Source organism: Puntigrus tetrazona, chromosome 16 (genome assembly GCF_018831695.1).
Source record: "Puntigrus tetrazona isolate hp1 chromosome 16, ASM1883169v1, whole genome shotgun sequence".
Taxonomy (NCBI): Eukaryota; Metazoa; Chordata; class Actinopteri; order Cypriniformes; family Cyprinidae; genus Puntigrus; species Puntigrus tetrazona.
Window position 1 is genome coordinate 17,791,095 of NC_056714.1, and position 14,945 is coordinate 17,806,039.

A 14,945-nucleotide genomic window follows, 5' to 3' on the forward strand; every position below is an offset into this window, starting at 1 on the left:
GCCTACCATATTGGATACAGGAAGTCTTCAAGCTTAGTGGAATTCCAAAATGGTCTATAAAAAGTCACCACAACACACACACTTTTTTTTTTTAGAAATAAAAGCTTAAATTATTTAAATCAAAAGATTAAGACAATATTGATTTTTAGTAAATGAGACAGATTTTATGACAAACATCTTATGGTCACATCTGTAAAGAGAGAAAGGTGTTCACATTAGCAGAATGAGATTTAAGAGCAGGTAGGAAATTTGGGTTTTTTAATTTTTTTACTCGTGACAGGGCAAAACAAAGAAAGTTATGTCGTCATGACGATATGCAAAATCAGCACGTGATAGAAGACTAAAAAACCAAAGCAACCAGGAAATCGTTCATTATTGCCTCCCTCTACAGACGACCAAAAGTGCAGCTGCAAAGGTGAGAAGACTACTTTTTCTCCCCACATTGTATTATGTATAATCTTTTTAACCAAAGTACGGGTTTTCTCTCCAAAAGTTTCTCTTTCGGTTTTAAATAAGGAGGGTTTTTTTGTTTGAAATTTTTTACGTTTACCAAAAAAAAAAAAAAAAAAAAAGTGTAATTAGGCTATTTTGTTTTATTTTCTTAAAATGAGCTTTCTTTTCAAAGAGGTTCGTAATGGTAGTATAGCGTGTCTTGTCCATGATCTTTATAAAAAATTCACCCAGGCTATAACATCAGATAGCCAACGTAAATTTTAACATAGATTCGTGCAATTTCTTCGACCTGTAATTGTAATAAAAAATCTTTTAGGATTCGTCTTTCTGCTTCTCAGCTTTTGACGCCACGTACTTAAAATGCTGTCAAGTTTAAAAGTACGGAGTGTCTATTTACACTAATCGCAAATACCCCCAGCAGGAGTTGGGGAGCCATGACGTCACTCTGTAGTCCGATCGGCCGTTAGCATGAAACTGGTTCCCTCAAAAAAAGACATAGGCTTTTCGATTATTGCAACAACAAAACAAAAGCTTTGTGTTCAGTCATAGTTAAGGGAAGTCACATGTTTTGTCCATCGAAATAATCTTAATAATATAACGTTTATAAATATGGCTTGTCTGAATAAAAGCGCCAGAACTTAAAAGCTAAACTTTTATAAACGAACTACAGCACCCCGGTCGCTCGCCTTCAACGTCACCGCTACTGCGCTCCAGACAAGTTGTTCAGTGAATTTAGTCTGTATATTAATTTTAATCCTGTATTCATATAAACTGGAATTAATGCAAAACTATAACCAAACTTACACTAAAATGAGATCCTTGTTATAAATACTATATTATAGTAAAACCAAATAACTTTTTAAAGCACGTATGTCTGTACATTTCGAAATAAGGTGCATTAAAAGTTAATACAATCTTGATATTTTAATTCAAAACGTGTCTTCGCGTACTGTTCAGTAAAATTCTAGTGCATTTAGTCTATTAAATAACAGCAGAGTGAGTGAGCCAGGCAACTAAATAAAATATCACATTTCAGCTATCGTTTTGTTAGGGTGGATGCACAAAATGTTATTTTATCTTTCCTTGTGGAAAATTCTTCCCTACTTATTGCAGGTGGCATTTATTTGCACCTCACTATTGTAGTACATCATAAAAAAAGGAAATTGAGTGTAAATGCATCAATAACGTTTCACTTTATCTCCTAAGGAAAATGCTAAGAAAAAAATGCTATTTTCACGTTGTAATTAGCATCTAATTGCTACGCTTAGTTTAAACAGCATATATTGCTATTTGCCCTTTAAAGATAGTGTAAATAGCCTCTAATGCTATATATTGATCCTTAGTGCAAATAGCCGCTCCCCAAAAATATGTCTCAACAGTCTACTGTTTTCCAATTTGTTTGCTTTTTAAAGCACTAATTTGGCCAGCAGGTGGAAGATGGGAGATATAGCCTGCGTCCCGACGTGCATTCTATGTGATATTAATAAAGTTTAATACTATTTAGTGCAGATAGGGTGAATAGTATGCACATTGGGACCCAGGGATAGTACAGTATGTGTGTTGTCAGGATTTCAGGATTCTCACAAACTGAAACAGCTGTCAACGTAATGCAATGATAATATATTAGAAAATAATGCTTATGTTTGAATGCATGTCAGTAGATATGATGGGAGTTTTTGTTCTTGTCAGGACATGATTCTCGAGACCTTGCTGTTTGCTGCGTGTTGTAGCATAACACTGGCCCATTTTACACAAATCTAGACCAGCACTGGGAGTTGATTTACGCAACAAACACATTTTGCTTGTTATCAAAAGAAATAATCTACTCTAGAAGGATTTACAGATTATTATTGATTCTATTAGCACGTCTACCTGAAGTTAAGTTAGGGCCACAAAAGCAAGCATGCGCAGTGCCGTTTGTTTATGTTGTCGTTGAAACCACAAACATTACGATTGTGTGAATCACAGACCTTATTTTAAGGGATCTAACCAAACCCTCGTAAAAAAAGAGAAAATGTACCTTTATCGCAGCGAAATTTATTGCTGGAAGTACCAGTCGAAGCAGCGCCAAAATTTATTGATGCCAAAATTGTTAATAAATATTCACACTGTCACACTGTCGACACGTTATGCTTTTTAAGATTATTTAGCCAAAACATTAAAAATTATTACATTTCTTTAAGGCAACGCCCGCGTATTCACTTATCTATTTTAATATTACTCTCATGAAAATGAACAGAGGTATAGACTGTGTCTATACGAATAAAAATCAGTACAAAAAACAAGATAACCCAATATTCACTGTAGTACAATCATGGTAATTTTTTAAGTGTTTATCAGTAAAAAAAAAACATTTAAAATGTAAACAGGTATGAAAAATGTTTACTCGCTTCCCGGGGTTTCGCCTACAGAGTGACGTCCTAGTTCCCCCACTCAATTGCCAGTGGCTATTTACACTAACTCAGCCCACAAATGTGTGATTAGTCGTCACGACAACAAGACATGATTGTGTGGTATCATCTCCAGTGGCGTGGGTGCAAAAATGTCAGGCTGTCATGTTTTGCCGCGGGTTCGAATCAGCCTTTTGGACTTTTTAGATTTCTAATCACATCAGAAAAGCTATTTATTTGCAATAAAAATTAAGGAAACAATCAAAAAGTTACAAATAAAGTATTGGGTAGGGTTAGGGTAGGTGTATGGAGGGCTTTTTGTCCCAATAAGTGTGCCAACCATAGCATCTGTTTAATAATTTCAATTAATATCAACATTTACACTCAATAATTTCCATTCTGTTTTATAATGTACTTCAAATACAAATAATTGCCACCTGCAATAAGTAGTATAAATAGCAGAAAATTATATTTGCATTTAGTGTAAATGGCATGTATGCTAAGAAAATATTATATTCACTTAGTGTAAATAGCCTCTACTTTGTGCAAATAGCCACTGCCTTAAAAATATGTCTCGACAGTCTGTGCTCTTTTCTGATTGGTTTGCTTTTTAAAGCACAAATGCATTCTGTGTGAATGAGTTTTAAAACCCTTATTGAAAGGTACCCAATTTAAATAGATATAGCTTGCGTCCCAGTGTGCATACTATCCATCCTAAACTCTATGTACTATAGCAATGTATTCTATTATCACCAGGTTAAAATAGCAGCATTTTTAGTTATATGTTATTGATACTAAGTGGCATTAATAATTTTCAGGGTGGATAGTATTCAGTGTGTGTTGTTTCATGCACACTGAAATATCTGTCAACATAATGAAAAGAGAATATATTAGAAATTAATACTTATGTTTCAATGCTTGTCAGTAAATATGACGGGGGTTTTTGTTCTTTTCAGGCCATGATGCTCCAGATCTTGCTGTTGGTTGTGTGTTGTAGCACAGCACTGGCCTATTTCAGCACCAACCTAGACCAGCACTGGGAGCTGTGGAAGAAGACCCATAAAAGGTTTTACTCCAGTAAGGTAAGAAAATGAATTTCCCAAGCATCTGTCAGATTATCAAAATCGGATCCTTTATTCACATTTAAAATCTTCTTTTCCCACTCCAACTTGTTTATAAAGAATATAATCGTTAACAACTTCTGTGTTTTCGTGGTAATGCTTGTTTAATGGGTTTTTTGTTTAAGAAGAAATTTATATTCATTTGAGACTTAAATGTTTTTGTACTAATACTTAGACAAAAGAGAGATGAATTACAGAATTGCACAGAATGTGTATTCACTAAATTAAATTAAATCAAACTCGTGTAAACAAGAAACACCCAACAGTAGCAGAGCAGGAGACAGAACATGAGCATCTTCAGCAAACAAAGAACAAGGAACTAGGAAACGCAAGTTTTACAGGGGAGCGTGTAACCAGTGTAACAATGTGACCACAATGAAACCAATGGGGAAAATGAAACATAAGGACTACGTGTTAACTACAACATGGCACTAAAAACAGGAAGTTGTGTAGATAATTGGACAAAATTATACACAATGCAGCACAGAACATTAAGAATAAGTATAGAATTCAATATTTTTCCTGTTTAAAAGTTGACTCTTCTGTAGTTATATCATGCACTAAGACCGGCGTCCAATGAAAATTTGCAATTTTATAGGCTGATATGTTTAGGAAGTATACATTCATTCCGGCGTAATAATCAAGGAAGTTTGCTGCCGTAACATGGCTGCAGCAGACGCAGTGATATCACGCAGTGCATGTGGAAAATAATCAGCATCTTGCAAGACACGCAGAGGGTCTGGCTGTTTTCAGGTGCTGCGTGGTATCATTACCTCCTAAGGCCATGACAAACATCAGTTTTTTTAGAAATAGGCTATATCTCCAACTCAGAAGTTTCTATTCCAGGGCTCTGGTGCCATGGTAGCACTTTTAGCAGTAGCTTAGCATAGATAATTGAATCTGATTATATCATAGTTTCAATATTTTTCCTATGTAAGACTCTTCTATTTTTGCATCATGTACTATGACGGAAAATTAAAACTAAGCATTGTGTACTCAGCAGCGCCTGAAAATAGTCTCCAGCATTTTCTGGCACTACGTAATATCATGCGCCTGCTGCAATAATGGTACGGCAGCAAAGTTCCTTGATTATTGCACTGGAGTGAGAGTATAGTTCCTATTTATATCAGCCTAGAAAATCAACTTTTCATTTTCTGTCGGTCGGTCTTAACTTCAGCCTCAATTGATTGTTAGGTTATTTAAAATCTGTTTTAAGATCTGGAACTAGTTCAGTTAGGTCTGTAATATGTAATGAGACACTTCAAGCATTCCAAGGCAGGAAGGCATCATGGCAGCATATATGTCTTTGAAAATCTTTGAAATCACAATTCTGTGTTTTCCATTCTGTGACGGTTGAGATAAGAAAATCAAGATGGCATCTGAAAGTGGACAGTTTGTCTATTGTGATGTATATTTCTGACAATTTGCACTTTTGTATTATATATATATATATATATATATATATATATATATATATATATATATATATATATCATATATATATTTTTTTGCTGTAGATCATTAAACTGTTACTCTGACTAAGATGCCTCTGTGAAATCATTTTTTGAGCTCCCTTTGTCTGCCTTAGATTAGTCCTCAATAATTCTTCTCACTTCTCAATAATTTTCTATATTGCTTTTTAAAAATGTCTTATGCTGGCAGGATGAGGAGCCTGGAAGGAGGGAGTTGTGGGAGAGAAACCTTGAACTTATCACCCGTCACAACCTGGAGGCTTCCATGGGTCTGCATTCATATGAACTGGGCATGAACGAAATGGGTGACATGGTGAGAACATGAACACAGCGTCCCTTTTTATCTTTGTCACAGCATTCTTATGTGATTTTTTTTAGATCATTTTCAGTAGCACCTAGAAATTTTACTTCCATGAAATCTATTTTGCTAGGCATAAACTATAATAGATGTCCTGTTGAAAAATTTGCTAATTTCGTCATCAGTAACTCATATTGTTTTTTTTTGTGTCGTGTTGGTTCACAGACAGCTGAGGAGATTCTGGAGTCATTAGCCTCGACTCGTGTCCCTCCTGACTTTAAAAGGCAAAGAAATTCTAAAAGCTCTTCTAGACTTTCTGTCCTGTCTAAAACTCCTGTCCCAGACTCTCTGGACTGGAGAGAAAAGGGATATGTCACCAGTGTAAAGAACCAGGTATGATTATACTATTTTGTGTAAAATATTTACTCATTTTGATTTTTCTCTGTGTAACCTTTTGTTTGAAATGCTAATTTCTCCTGCTTTCAATAGACAAGCAGAGGCCAAACATTTATTTGATTTATATTATTAGTATTTGAAAATCTGTACTAGTACATAGCATAAATGCTAAATGTTTACTGTTTTAGTAGTTTTATCATGCTTTTCTGTCTTCTGTCAGGGTGCATGTGGTTCATGTTGGGCGTTCAATTCTGTCGGGGCTCTTGAAGGTCAGTTGATGAAAACCACAGGAAAGCTGGTGGACCTCAGTCCTCAGAATCTGGTGGACTGTTCCTCCAGTTACGGCAACAAGGGCTGCAATGGCGGTTTTATGAGTTCTGCCTTCCAGTATGTTATTGATAATGGGGGAATAGATTCCGAGTCATCATACCCTTATGAAGGAGTGGTAAGTTGTTTTGCATGGGTCCATGTGCTCCATATTCCATATTAGAAGTGACAGAACCTGTTATTGTGAAATTTTAATGATATTCCTCATTGATGGATTTATCAGTATGATTAAGCAAATTAATTTAATAATAAATAAATGTGTCCTACAGCAAGGGCAGTGCAGATACAATCCATCCCAGCGTGCAGCAAACTGCACCAAATACTATTTTGTCAGTCAGGGAGATGAGGAGGCCCTGAAGCAGGCTGTTGCCAACGTCGGACCCATTTCAGTGGCCATCGACGCCACCCGCCCTCAGTTTATCCTGTACCGTAGTGGTGAGTACTTTTTCCTTGCACATTTTAGACTTATTGCCAGATCAAGGTATTCAAGTTACAAATTTAGGGTATAAATTTGTCATTTTTCATTGACAGCTATTCTAACATTATCTTACATCTTTCCACAGGAGTTTACAATGATCCATCCTGCACCAAAGATGTAAACCATGGAGTTTTGGTTGTGGGATATGGTACGATGACTGGACAGGATTTTTGGCTGGTCAAAAACAGGTACAGGCTGACTTATCAATTTGTGTGAACGTAAACTGACTTGGTCCAATATTGTTTTGAGAGATGTACCTACTTAAATGCATGTAAGATCAGAATATCTGTCTCAAACAAAACATTAAGATAAAAAAATAAAACGCTGATTGTTATCTTTTACTTTAACAGTTGGGGTACTGGATTTGGAGATAGTGGCTACATCCGTATAGCCAGAAACCAGAACAACATGTGTGGCATCGCCTCGTATGCCTGCTATCCAACTATGTAGCAGAAATCCTTTTAAAGATATGAATATATCAAAATAAGATTCAAGATTTCTTGTTTTAGAATCTCTTGTCTTAATTGTAAATGTGTTAAATATGTTTTCTCCCAACTCAGTTGTCTTAAACATTGTCTTAAAAATGCCCTAATATGCATGTCTTAAATAAAATGATCAATAAATGCAAATTTTTAGCTCACTGAGATCAAACCTGGTGTGTGTTATTACAACCATGACCTAATAACGTTTGAATAAATTGGGCTGTTTTAATTAAAAAATATTCCTTGGGTTAGGCAGGACATGATACAAATTTTGCCGTAGTCGGCCAAACTTTTTGTCCGACATTTTGATTTATGTTAAACACATACTTTTTTGAACTCCTCCTAGACCATTGGTCTCATTTTTACCATATTCGACTCAGATCATCTTCAGACCATGCTGGCAAAAGATATGGATTTTGTATCAATATACAAAATAGTTATCATTTACCACATTTTTTTGGAATGTTGTATTGCATCGGAGTGTGTATCTCTGCAATGCTTTGAGATATTGACACCAAACCTGTGCCATTGTCACCTTACACTGACCGTGCCACGTTAATTACAGCGGCATCTATTGGTTAAAGGTTCATTAAAAAGTTCAAAAGAATTCATTAACCATTAATACAATTTTCAGAAATTATTTATAACTTGTCATTATAATGTTATTGTAATACTGGGTAGACAAAAATGATATACAAAAATAATAACCCATTAAATCATATTACTAGAGGTTGTATTTGTGATTTATTAGCCATTTTAACTGAAATTACAGTGAATGGATTTAATTGCTTGTTGCAGTTGGCAGTTGCTGCTTGTGGCTATATTTAATAAAAGTGTATTAATCATTGTTTATTGTTCTATTTCACAATAAATTAATATGACCTAGTAATGAAATACATTTATTCTTGAGGGGTCCTCATTTGGGAGTCAAACTAAAATGGAACCTGAAATTTTACTTTTTTCTTTAGCAAGATCAATCAATATATTTATATTTAATAATATGTTTTATTTTCTCTTTTGCATTTTGAAATAATTTTATGGTACTAATTAATATTTATGCAATAATTATAATCAATTTGTCCCATTGAAAATAGTAAAAAATTAAAAAATTCAATTTAAAGAAAGAAAAAACATGGAATTTCATGTTGTAACCACAATTTCATGTATAGGGAATTGAGTGTGTATACATATGTATGAATGGATATGGTGATTTTACACTGAATGTTTTAGTGTCACCACCTCATTGTGACTTTCTTTTTCTTGGCAATTCTTGGCTCAGAAATGACTGAAGGCCACACAAGGGTTGAAAGACAAGGGTTTGTTGGCTCTTCCGCAGCTTAGCTCTCTAAATTGTAAAAGGAAAATAATATGTGAAGATGCAGGTGTCTTGGAAACTATGTTAACTGATATCTGCTCAAATAGCTTTGTGGCTTTTATTTTAGATGTTGTTTCAGATGTTGCTCTCATGATGTCAAGTGAACTGACTACAGTCTTTGTTAGACTTTTTTTTGTTAATTTCACTTCCTTTATATATGTTTGTACAGTCTGTGTTTGAGGGGATTTATTTCCCCTTTCCAGTAACATCCTCTATGATGATTTGGAAATTCAGAAACCAAAAACTCAAGGCTGAAAAATGCAGTTTCTGTAGCAGAAACAGTTTTCCCACACTTCTCTCTTCTATCTGGGTGCAGTTGGCCGTTTAGCTCCGTTAAGGTTTTTGCAGGTCAGCTGATGAAGAACTCAAGAAAGCTGGTTGACCTCAGAATCTGGTGGACTGATCCTGCAGTTACAGCCACAAGGGCTGCAGTGGTGCATTTATGAAGCCTCACATCTGTCCACTACAGGAGCTTACGATGACCTAACCTCTACAAAAATGTGAACAATGCTGTTCTGGCTGTGGGATACAGTGATTGTAGGACATTACTTTTTGCAGGTGAAAAACAGGTACAGTCAGAGTGACTGTAAAGTTTCATGAGCGTAAATTGACTGGGTATAACTTTGTTTTGGGGCTTTGGCGTATTATAGTCTAATTTCTTATTGTAAATGTGTGTTCAGTTTTGCAAATGTATTTTATGAATCTTACAAAATGAATATGAAATTTTAAATCTTGTCTTTGGCTTGTGCTGACATTTAAAATGAAAGTATGCTATTACTGGTTGGCGTATTTATTTAACTGGTCAGTGCAACATATTTTAAGATTAGATATTAAATAAATGATTAAGATCAGCACACAGTTATGGTTTTGAGTTAGTTATGATCTTTGTTTATTTTAAACAAATACACATGAATCAATCAGCCACACTCAGATACCACAAGGGGTAAAGTCTGAATAAATTATTGCATGTTGGACAATGACATCTAACTGTTTAATGAGAGCTTTTGCAAAAAACGGTCTTCTGACCCCCATCATATTCTTAACCCCTGGTACTGGAAAATTTGGGGTTAGGATTTGGGGGAAGGCTTGGGATTAGGCAATCAGATTTCAATGAGAGGAGTAATCATTAGCAGCAAAAACCAATGACTTGTACATATATAGACACAGACTCTTTCAAAACTGTTTTTGGATTTTGGGCACCTCAGGTTGCCAGTTGGTGGTAAATACAACATATTTCATTTTTTCATCATGTTTGCCCATTCATGTTGGTGTCATCAACCTGTGTGTGCATCTCGAGGAGGAGACTCTCCAATATCTTGAATTTGGATTGCAATACCTAGTTCGACCACTACAATTTTTCATACAGCACTTGTAAAGTAACAAGTGTTCAACTGGGATTACAATTTTGCTTTCTACAGACCAGTTTTATTCTTCAGCACTTTAGTTTTTTTCCATTTATTGTCAGAAAAGAAAATGTCATGTTCAAACTGTTGATCTAAAATTAGGTAAAATTAGAAACACACAATTCTCTAATGTCATTATATACTTAAACATTAAGATTTGTATAGAAATTTCCTGTAAAATCTGTTCATTAGAAGGGTGTATTTAAGTTTAAAAAAATTGCTTAAGGGGGCATTTTCTCCCACTCTACTCTAAGCATATCTTATTTTTTAACTTTGTTGCCTAAAAGGGAAAAGTAACGTCAAGTTGATTTATGAGCATAAGAAAAATAATAATAATAACTTGCTACCTTTTAGTCTGCTTATCTGAACTATTACATTACAATGGATCTCAGGATGCTGACAACGTAGGCTATATGTTTTCCGGGTGATATAGTGAATTAACTCGTCTTTATCCAACAGCAATTCATTTTATGCAAGTGGGGTTTTTTCACTCATGTAACCTAAGCAAGAAGATGGCTGTGTTATGCGATAATAGCAAGATAGCACGTGATGGAACAAAGTAAAAGCAAAGCGACCAGGAACTCGTTCACCATAACCTCTTTTACAGAGTCCAGAGGTGCGGCTTAACAAAAGGTACACAGGTGAGGCGAGATACATCAATTCATCTATTTAATAAAAGCCTTTGTGTGTGGGGTTTATATAGAAACGCTTTCTCGTTCTGTTTTAATTAAGACACTGACTGACTTTTAATTAAGACAGCTTTCCACAGGGATTTGATTGTGTGTATTATCCGAAGCCCTTTATGTTTTTAAGATAACGTCAGATTTTAAATTCAATTTTGCACTTTCTTCTGTAATAGGGGTTAAAAATAGAAAGGGTAAACGTACGGCAACAGACCTCTTTGACCGCCTCGCCTCACTGCTTTTTCGGCTTCTCATGCTACGTTTTAAATGTGCCTCGACTTTCTGTGTTTTTCCATTTTGTTCGAGTATGTAAATCATATCGTTCTGTGTGAATGGCGTTTGTATCTGAAGTGCACTACAGTTTTAAAGTAGAACAGTCCCTGTTCCGGCCAGTAGGTGGGACTGAGAGCCCGTTTTCAGTCGTTAATTCAAAGTCCCAAATCCTAACCAACCTTAATAACTTTCATGGTTTTGTTCCATTCGTGTTAACATATAAATGGACTATATATAGTTTCAAAAGTCATTCGGTTAAATGACCTCTTCATATTGTGGCTGATAATGCAGTGAGAATATATTATCAAATACTGATGTTTGAATGCATGTCAGTTTTAACGAGACATTGTGTTCTTGTCAGGCCATGATGTTCGGGAGCTTGCTGTTTGTCGTGTGTTGTAGCACAGCACTGGCCTATTTCAACACCAATCTAGACCAGCACTGGGAGCTGTGGAAGAAGACCCATAAGAAGTTTTACTCCAGTAAAGTGAGAATAGGATTTTTTTTATTAATCTGCCAGATGATCGAAAAAGATGTTCTTTGAGGAATACAAACAACATTTCTTCCTCATTTCTTATCAAACTGGCAAAACCTGATTCGTGGGTTTATTTGTTATATAAATAATTATGTATTCATTTTAGACTTAAATATTATGACTAGTAGTATCAATAGGTATGCTGTGTGTGTGTGTGTGTGTGTGTGTGTATATATATATATATATATATATATATATATATATATATACACACACATATGTGTGTGTGTGTGTGTGTGTGTGTGTGTGTGTCTGAATATTATTATTGTATTAAACAGTGAAATTGTCTGTTTTTTATGTTGGCAGGATGAAGAACTGGGCAGGAGGGAGCTATGGGAGAAAAACCTTGAACTTATCACCCGTCACAACCTGGAGGCCTCCATGGGTCTGCATTCATATGACCTGGGCATGAACCACATGGGTGACATGGTGAGAACATGAACACAGCGTCCCTTTTTCACTGCATTTCATTGTGGTTTTTGTTTGTATGCACTTGCATCCAGTTTGCTTGATGAAACCCCCCCCCCTGGCACGCAGTTTATTTCCTTGTTTCGTTTTTTTCCTCACAAAGCTATTCTGTGCAAGGAAACATAATTTTTTTCATCCAATACATTTTTTTTACAAAAGGTTCTAGACGTTTAAGTTGATATAGCGTCTAGAAGTTGCACAGCCATAAAGTTTTCGGGAGACATTCTCTACATCAGATGCAGTGACAATTTCATCATCAAACTTTCTATTTGTTTTGTTGATTCACAGACAACAGAGGAGATTCTGCAAAAGTTAGCCGCAACTCGTGTCCCTCCTAACTATAAGAGGCAAACACCAGAATTTGGGAGCTATTCTAGAGCTCCTGTCCCAGACTCTCTGGACTGGAGAGAGAAGGGATATGTCACCAGTGTGAAGATGCAGGTGTGATACTATTTGTTGTTGGGGTTTTTTTTAACACAAAAGCAATCTTGTTTAGATTTTTGTCTGAGTAGGTTTTAATTGATAGACCGAAGACAAAAGCATTTTCAAGTATTTCAAGTTCACATTATATTTCTATTAAATGTATGCTGACATTCAAAAAGTGTAAATATTCCATTGTTTTTCTGTTTCATGTTTTAGTAGTTTTATCACATTTCTCTCTTTTCTGTCAGGGTGCCTGTGGTTCATGTTGGGCGTTCAGCTCCGTCGGGGCTCTTGAAGGTCAGTTGATGAAAACCACAGGAAAGCTGGTCGACCTCAGTCCTCAGAATCTGGTGGACTGTTCCTCCAGATATGGCACCCATGGCTGTAGTGGTGGTTGGATGAATGAAGCATTCCAGTATGTTATTGATAATGGTGGAATAGACTCAGAGTCATCTTACCCTTATGAAGGAGTGGTAAGTTGTTTGTGTGGGTGAAGGTGAAGAAGAAACTAGTGATAAATACAGAAACATGTTAGAAACATTTCATATTAGAAGTGTCAGGAACCGTTACTGCAAGATTGCAGCAGATTTGTGAATTGATGTTTCCTACAGCAAGGGCAGTGCAGATACAATCCATCCCAGCGTGCAGCAAACTGCACCAAATACTATTCTGTCAGTCAGGGAGATGAGGAGGCCCTGAAGCAGGCTGTTGCCAACGTCGGACCCATTTCAGTGGCCATCGACGCCACCCGCCCTCAGTTTATCCTGTACCGTAGTGGTGAGTACTTCTTTCTCACCACATTTCATTCATACCAATTTCCAAGGATCACATCGCAAACTGAAGCTACAACCTTTTGTTGATAGCTATTGTAATGTTATTTCACATCTGTTCACAGGAGTGTACAATGATCCATCCTGCAGCAAAATCATAAATCATGCAGTGCTGGTTGTGGGATACGGTGCGATTGCTGGACAGGACTTTTGGCTGGTCAAAAACAGGTTCAATCAAATTATTTTTCAAAATATATATCATAATACATGTAGTCTTGTAAAAAGAGAACATCTGAAGTATTGTAATTGTTAAAATTTACTTTAACAGTTGGGGTACTGGATTTGGAGATGGTGGCTACATCCGTATGGCCAGAAACCAGAACAACATGTGTGGCATCGCCTCGTATGCCTCCTATCCAATTATGTAACCAAAACGCTAAATATAGATAAGATGTAAGAAATGTATTATTTTATAATCTAATTTCTTAGCTGATGATGCATGTTCTCTATACTGTTTTTCTGTCATGACCACTGTTGTCAAAGATGACTGACAATTAGCATTTTGGATTGGAAGAATTGGTTCTGTTCTGGGCAAGAACTCCCTGCGCATTCATACAGCCTAGCATGGATAAGAGCAGGGAGAGCAGCAATAATGCCCCAGGGCAGACAGAAAAACTTAAATGTATTACAGATTTTATTAAGGTTTAAAAATGTAATATCATTTTAGAAATTAGTCAAATGAGTTAGTTGATGCAAGCTTGACTAACATGATCTGCCAGAATAGACACTGACAAATAGACACAAATAGAAGTATAGACATTTGATTTTTTTTTTCAGTTTCAGTCGTTTTTTTGTTTTGGAAAAAATCCAGATGTATTTTAGGAATGTATTAACATTACATTTTAAATCTGTTTTTTTTTTTGTCTTCCAAAGCTCTAAAAAGAAAAAGTACTTTCACTCTATTCAGTATGTGTACAAATGACTTTTTAATTCAGTGAAACATCACAACAGTCTCACATGAGGTATTAAAGAATTTTTGAAGATCAGCACACAGTGTGCAGTTATGATTGACATGTAGATTGTTGTGTTTTGTTTTATGCCTTCAGTCTGCGACTGTGAGTGTATTATTAACTTTTTATATACACTGTTATTTGTAAGTGCTGTTTATGTTGTCTTTTGGTATACAGTTTTGTCCTTATTAAAGCATTCTCACACTTTATCCACTTTGTGGATGATATGTACAATGAATTTTTAGTTTAGCCAATTCAAAATCTTTCTCCTCGTTTTAGTCTGGGGCCTATTATCCTATAGTCCATGTTTACATTACAAAAAAAGAGAAAAGTTGGGAGGTTGGGTCAAGGCATAGATACAAGTACAAGGATTTGTTTTTTCAGATTTGCATCCTGTTTTGTCCTACTTCTCAAGAATGACTCTTTCAGTGAACGTCCTTTCCCTTTCGTTAAGATATACAGTAGGGCTAGGCTGGTGCACTCCTGAGCAGATTCTTAAACAGTGCTGATTAGTCTTTGTGTTACGTGTTCAACAGATATAAGTGTGATTGGCTGCAATCATCATCACTTTACCCTCTTGACCAAACA

At 35.8% G+C, this 14,945-nt stretch overlaps 2 protein-coding genes across 3 annotated transcripts; both read left to right on the forward strand.

Moving 5' to 3' along the window:
- Positions 1-261: 261 nt before the first annotated feature.
- Positions 262-7,579, forward strand: LOC122359890 (cathepsin S-like). Its single transcript, XM_043260103.1, has 8 exons — positions 262-415; positions 3,800-3,925; positions 5,627-5,749; positions 5,960-6,127; positions 6,351-6,575; positions 6,727-6,892; positions 7,021-7,123; positions 7,286-7,579. The coding sequence occupies exons 2-8, from the start codon at positions 3,803-3,805 to the stop codon at positions 7,383-7,385; spliced, it is 1,008 nt and encodes a 335-aa protein (XP_043116038.1). The 5' UTR covers positions 262-415; positions 3,800-3,802; the 3' UTR covers positions 7,386-7,579.
- Positions 7,580-10,682: 3,103 nt separating this feature from the next.
- On the forward strand, positions 10,683-14,566 carry LOC122359893 (cathepsin S-like). 2 transcript variants are annotated; one of them, XM_043260106.1, is made up of 8 exons: positions 10,683-10,836; positions 11,513-11,638; positions 11,993-12,115; positions 12,443-12,595; positions 12,826-13,050; positions 13,189-13,354; positions 13,473-13,575; positions 13,676-14,566. In XM_043260106.1, the coding sequence occupies exons 2-8, from the start codon at positions 11,516-11,518 to the stop codon at positions 13,773-13,775; spliced, it is 993 nt and encodes a 330-aa protein (XP_043116041.1). In that variant the 5' UTR covers positions 10,683-10,836; positions 11,513-11,515; the 3' UTR covers positions 13,776-14,566. The 2 variants fall into 2 exon arrangements, with proteins under 2 accessions (XP_043116041.1, XP_043116042.1); XM_043260107.1 differs by having other exon boundaries at positions 10,698-10,828.
- Positions 14,567-14,945: the final 379 nt, after the last annotated feature.

Bases quoted from the DNA above. Each gene is read 5' to 3' on its own strand.
- LOC122359893 (XM_043260106.1), top strand. From the start codon at position 11,516: ATGATGTTCGGGAGCTTGCTGTTTGTCGTGTGTTGTAGCACAGCACTG. The intron at 11,639-11,992 runs GTGAGAATAGGA...TTATGTTGGCAG, and splicing joins AGAAGTTTTACTCCAGTAAA to GATGAAGAACTGGGCAGGAG. The intron at 13,051-13,188 runs GTAAGTTGTTTG...TGTTTCCTACAG, and splicing joins CTTACCCTTATGAAGGAGTG to CAAGGGCAGTGCAGATACAA.
- LOC122359890 (XM_043260103.1), top strand. From the start codon at position 3,803: ATGATGCTCCAGATCTTGCTGTTGGTTGTGTGTTGTAGCACAGCACTG. The intron at 5,750-5,959 runs GTGAGAACATGA...GTTGGTTCACAG, and splicing joins TGAACGAAATGGGTGACATG to ACAGCTGAGGAGATTCTGGA. The intron at 6,576-6,726 runs GTAAGTTGTTTT...TGTGTCCTACAG, and splicing joins CATACCCTTATGAAGGAGTG to CAAGGGCAGTGCAGATACAA.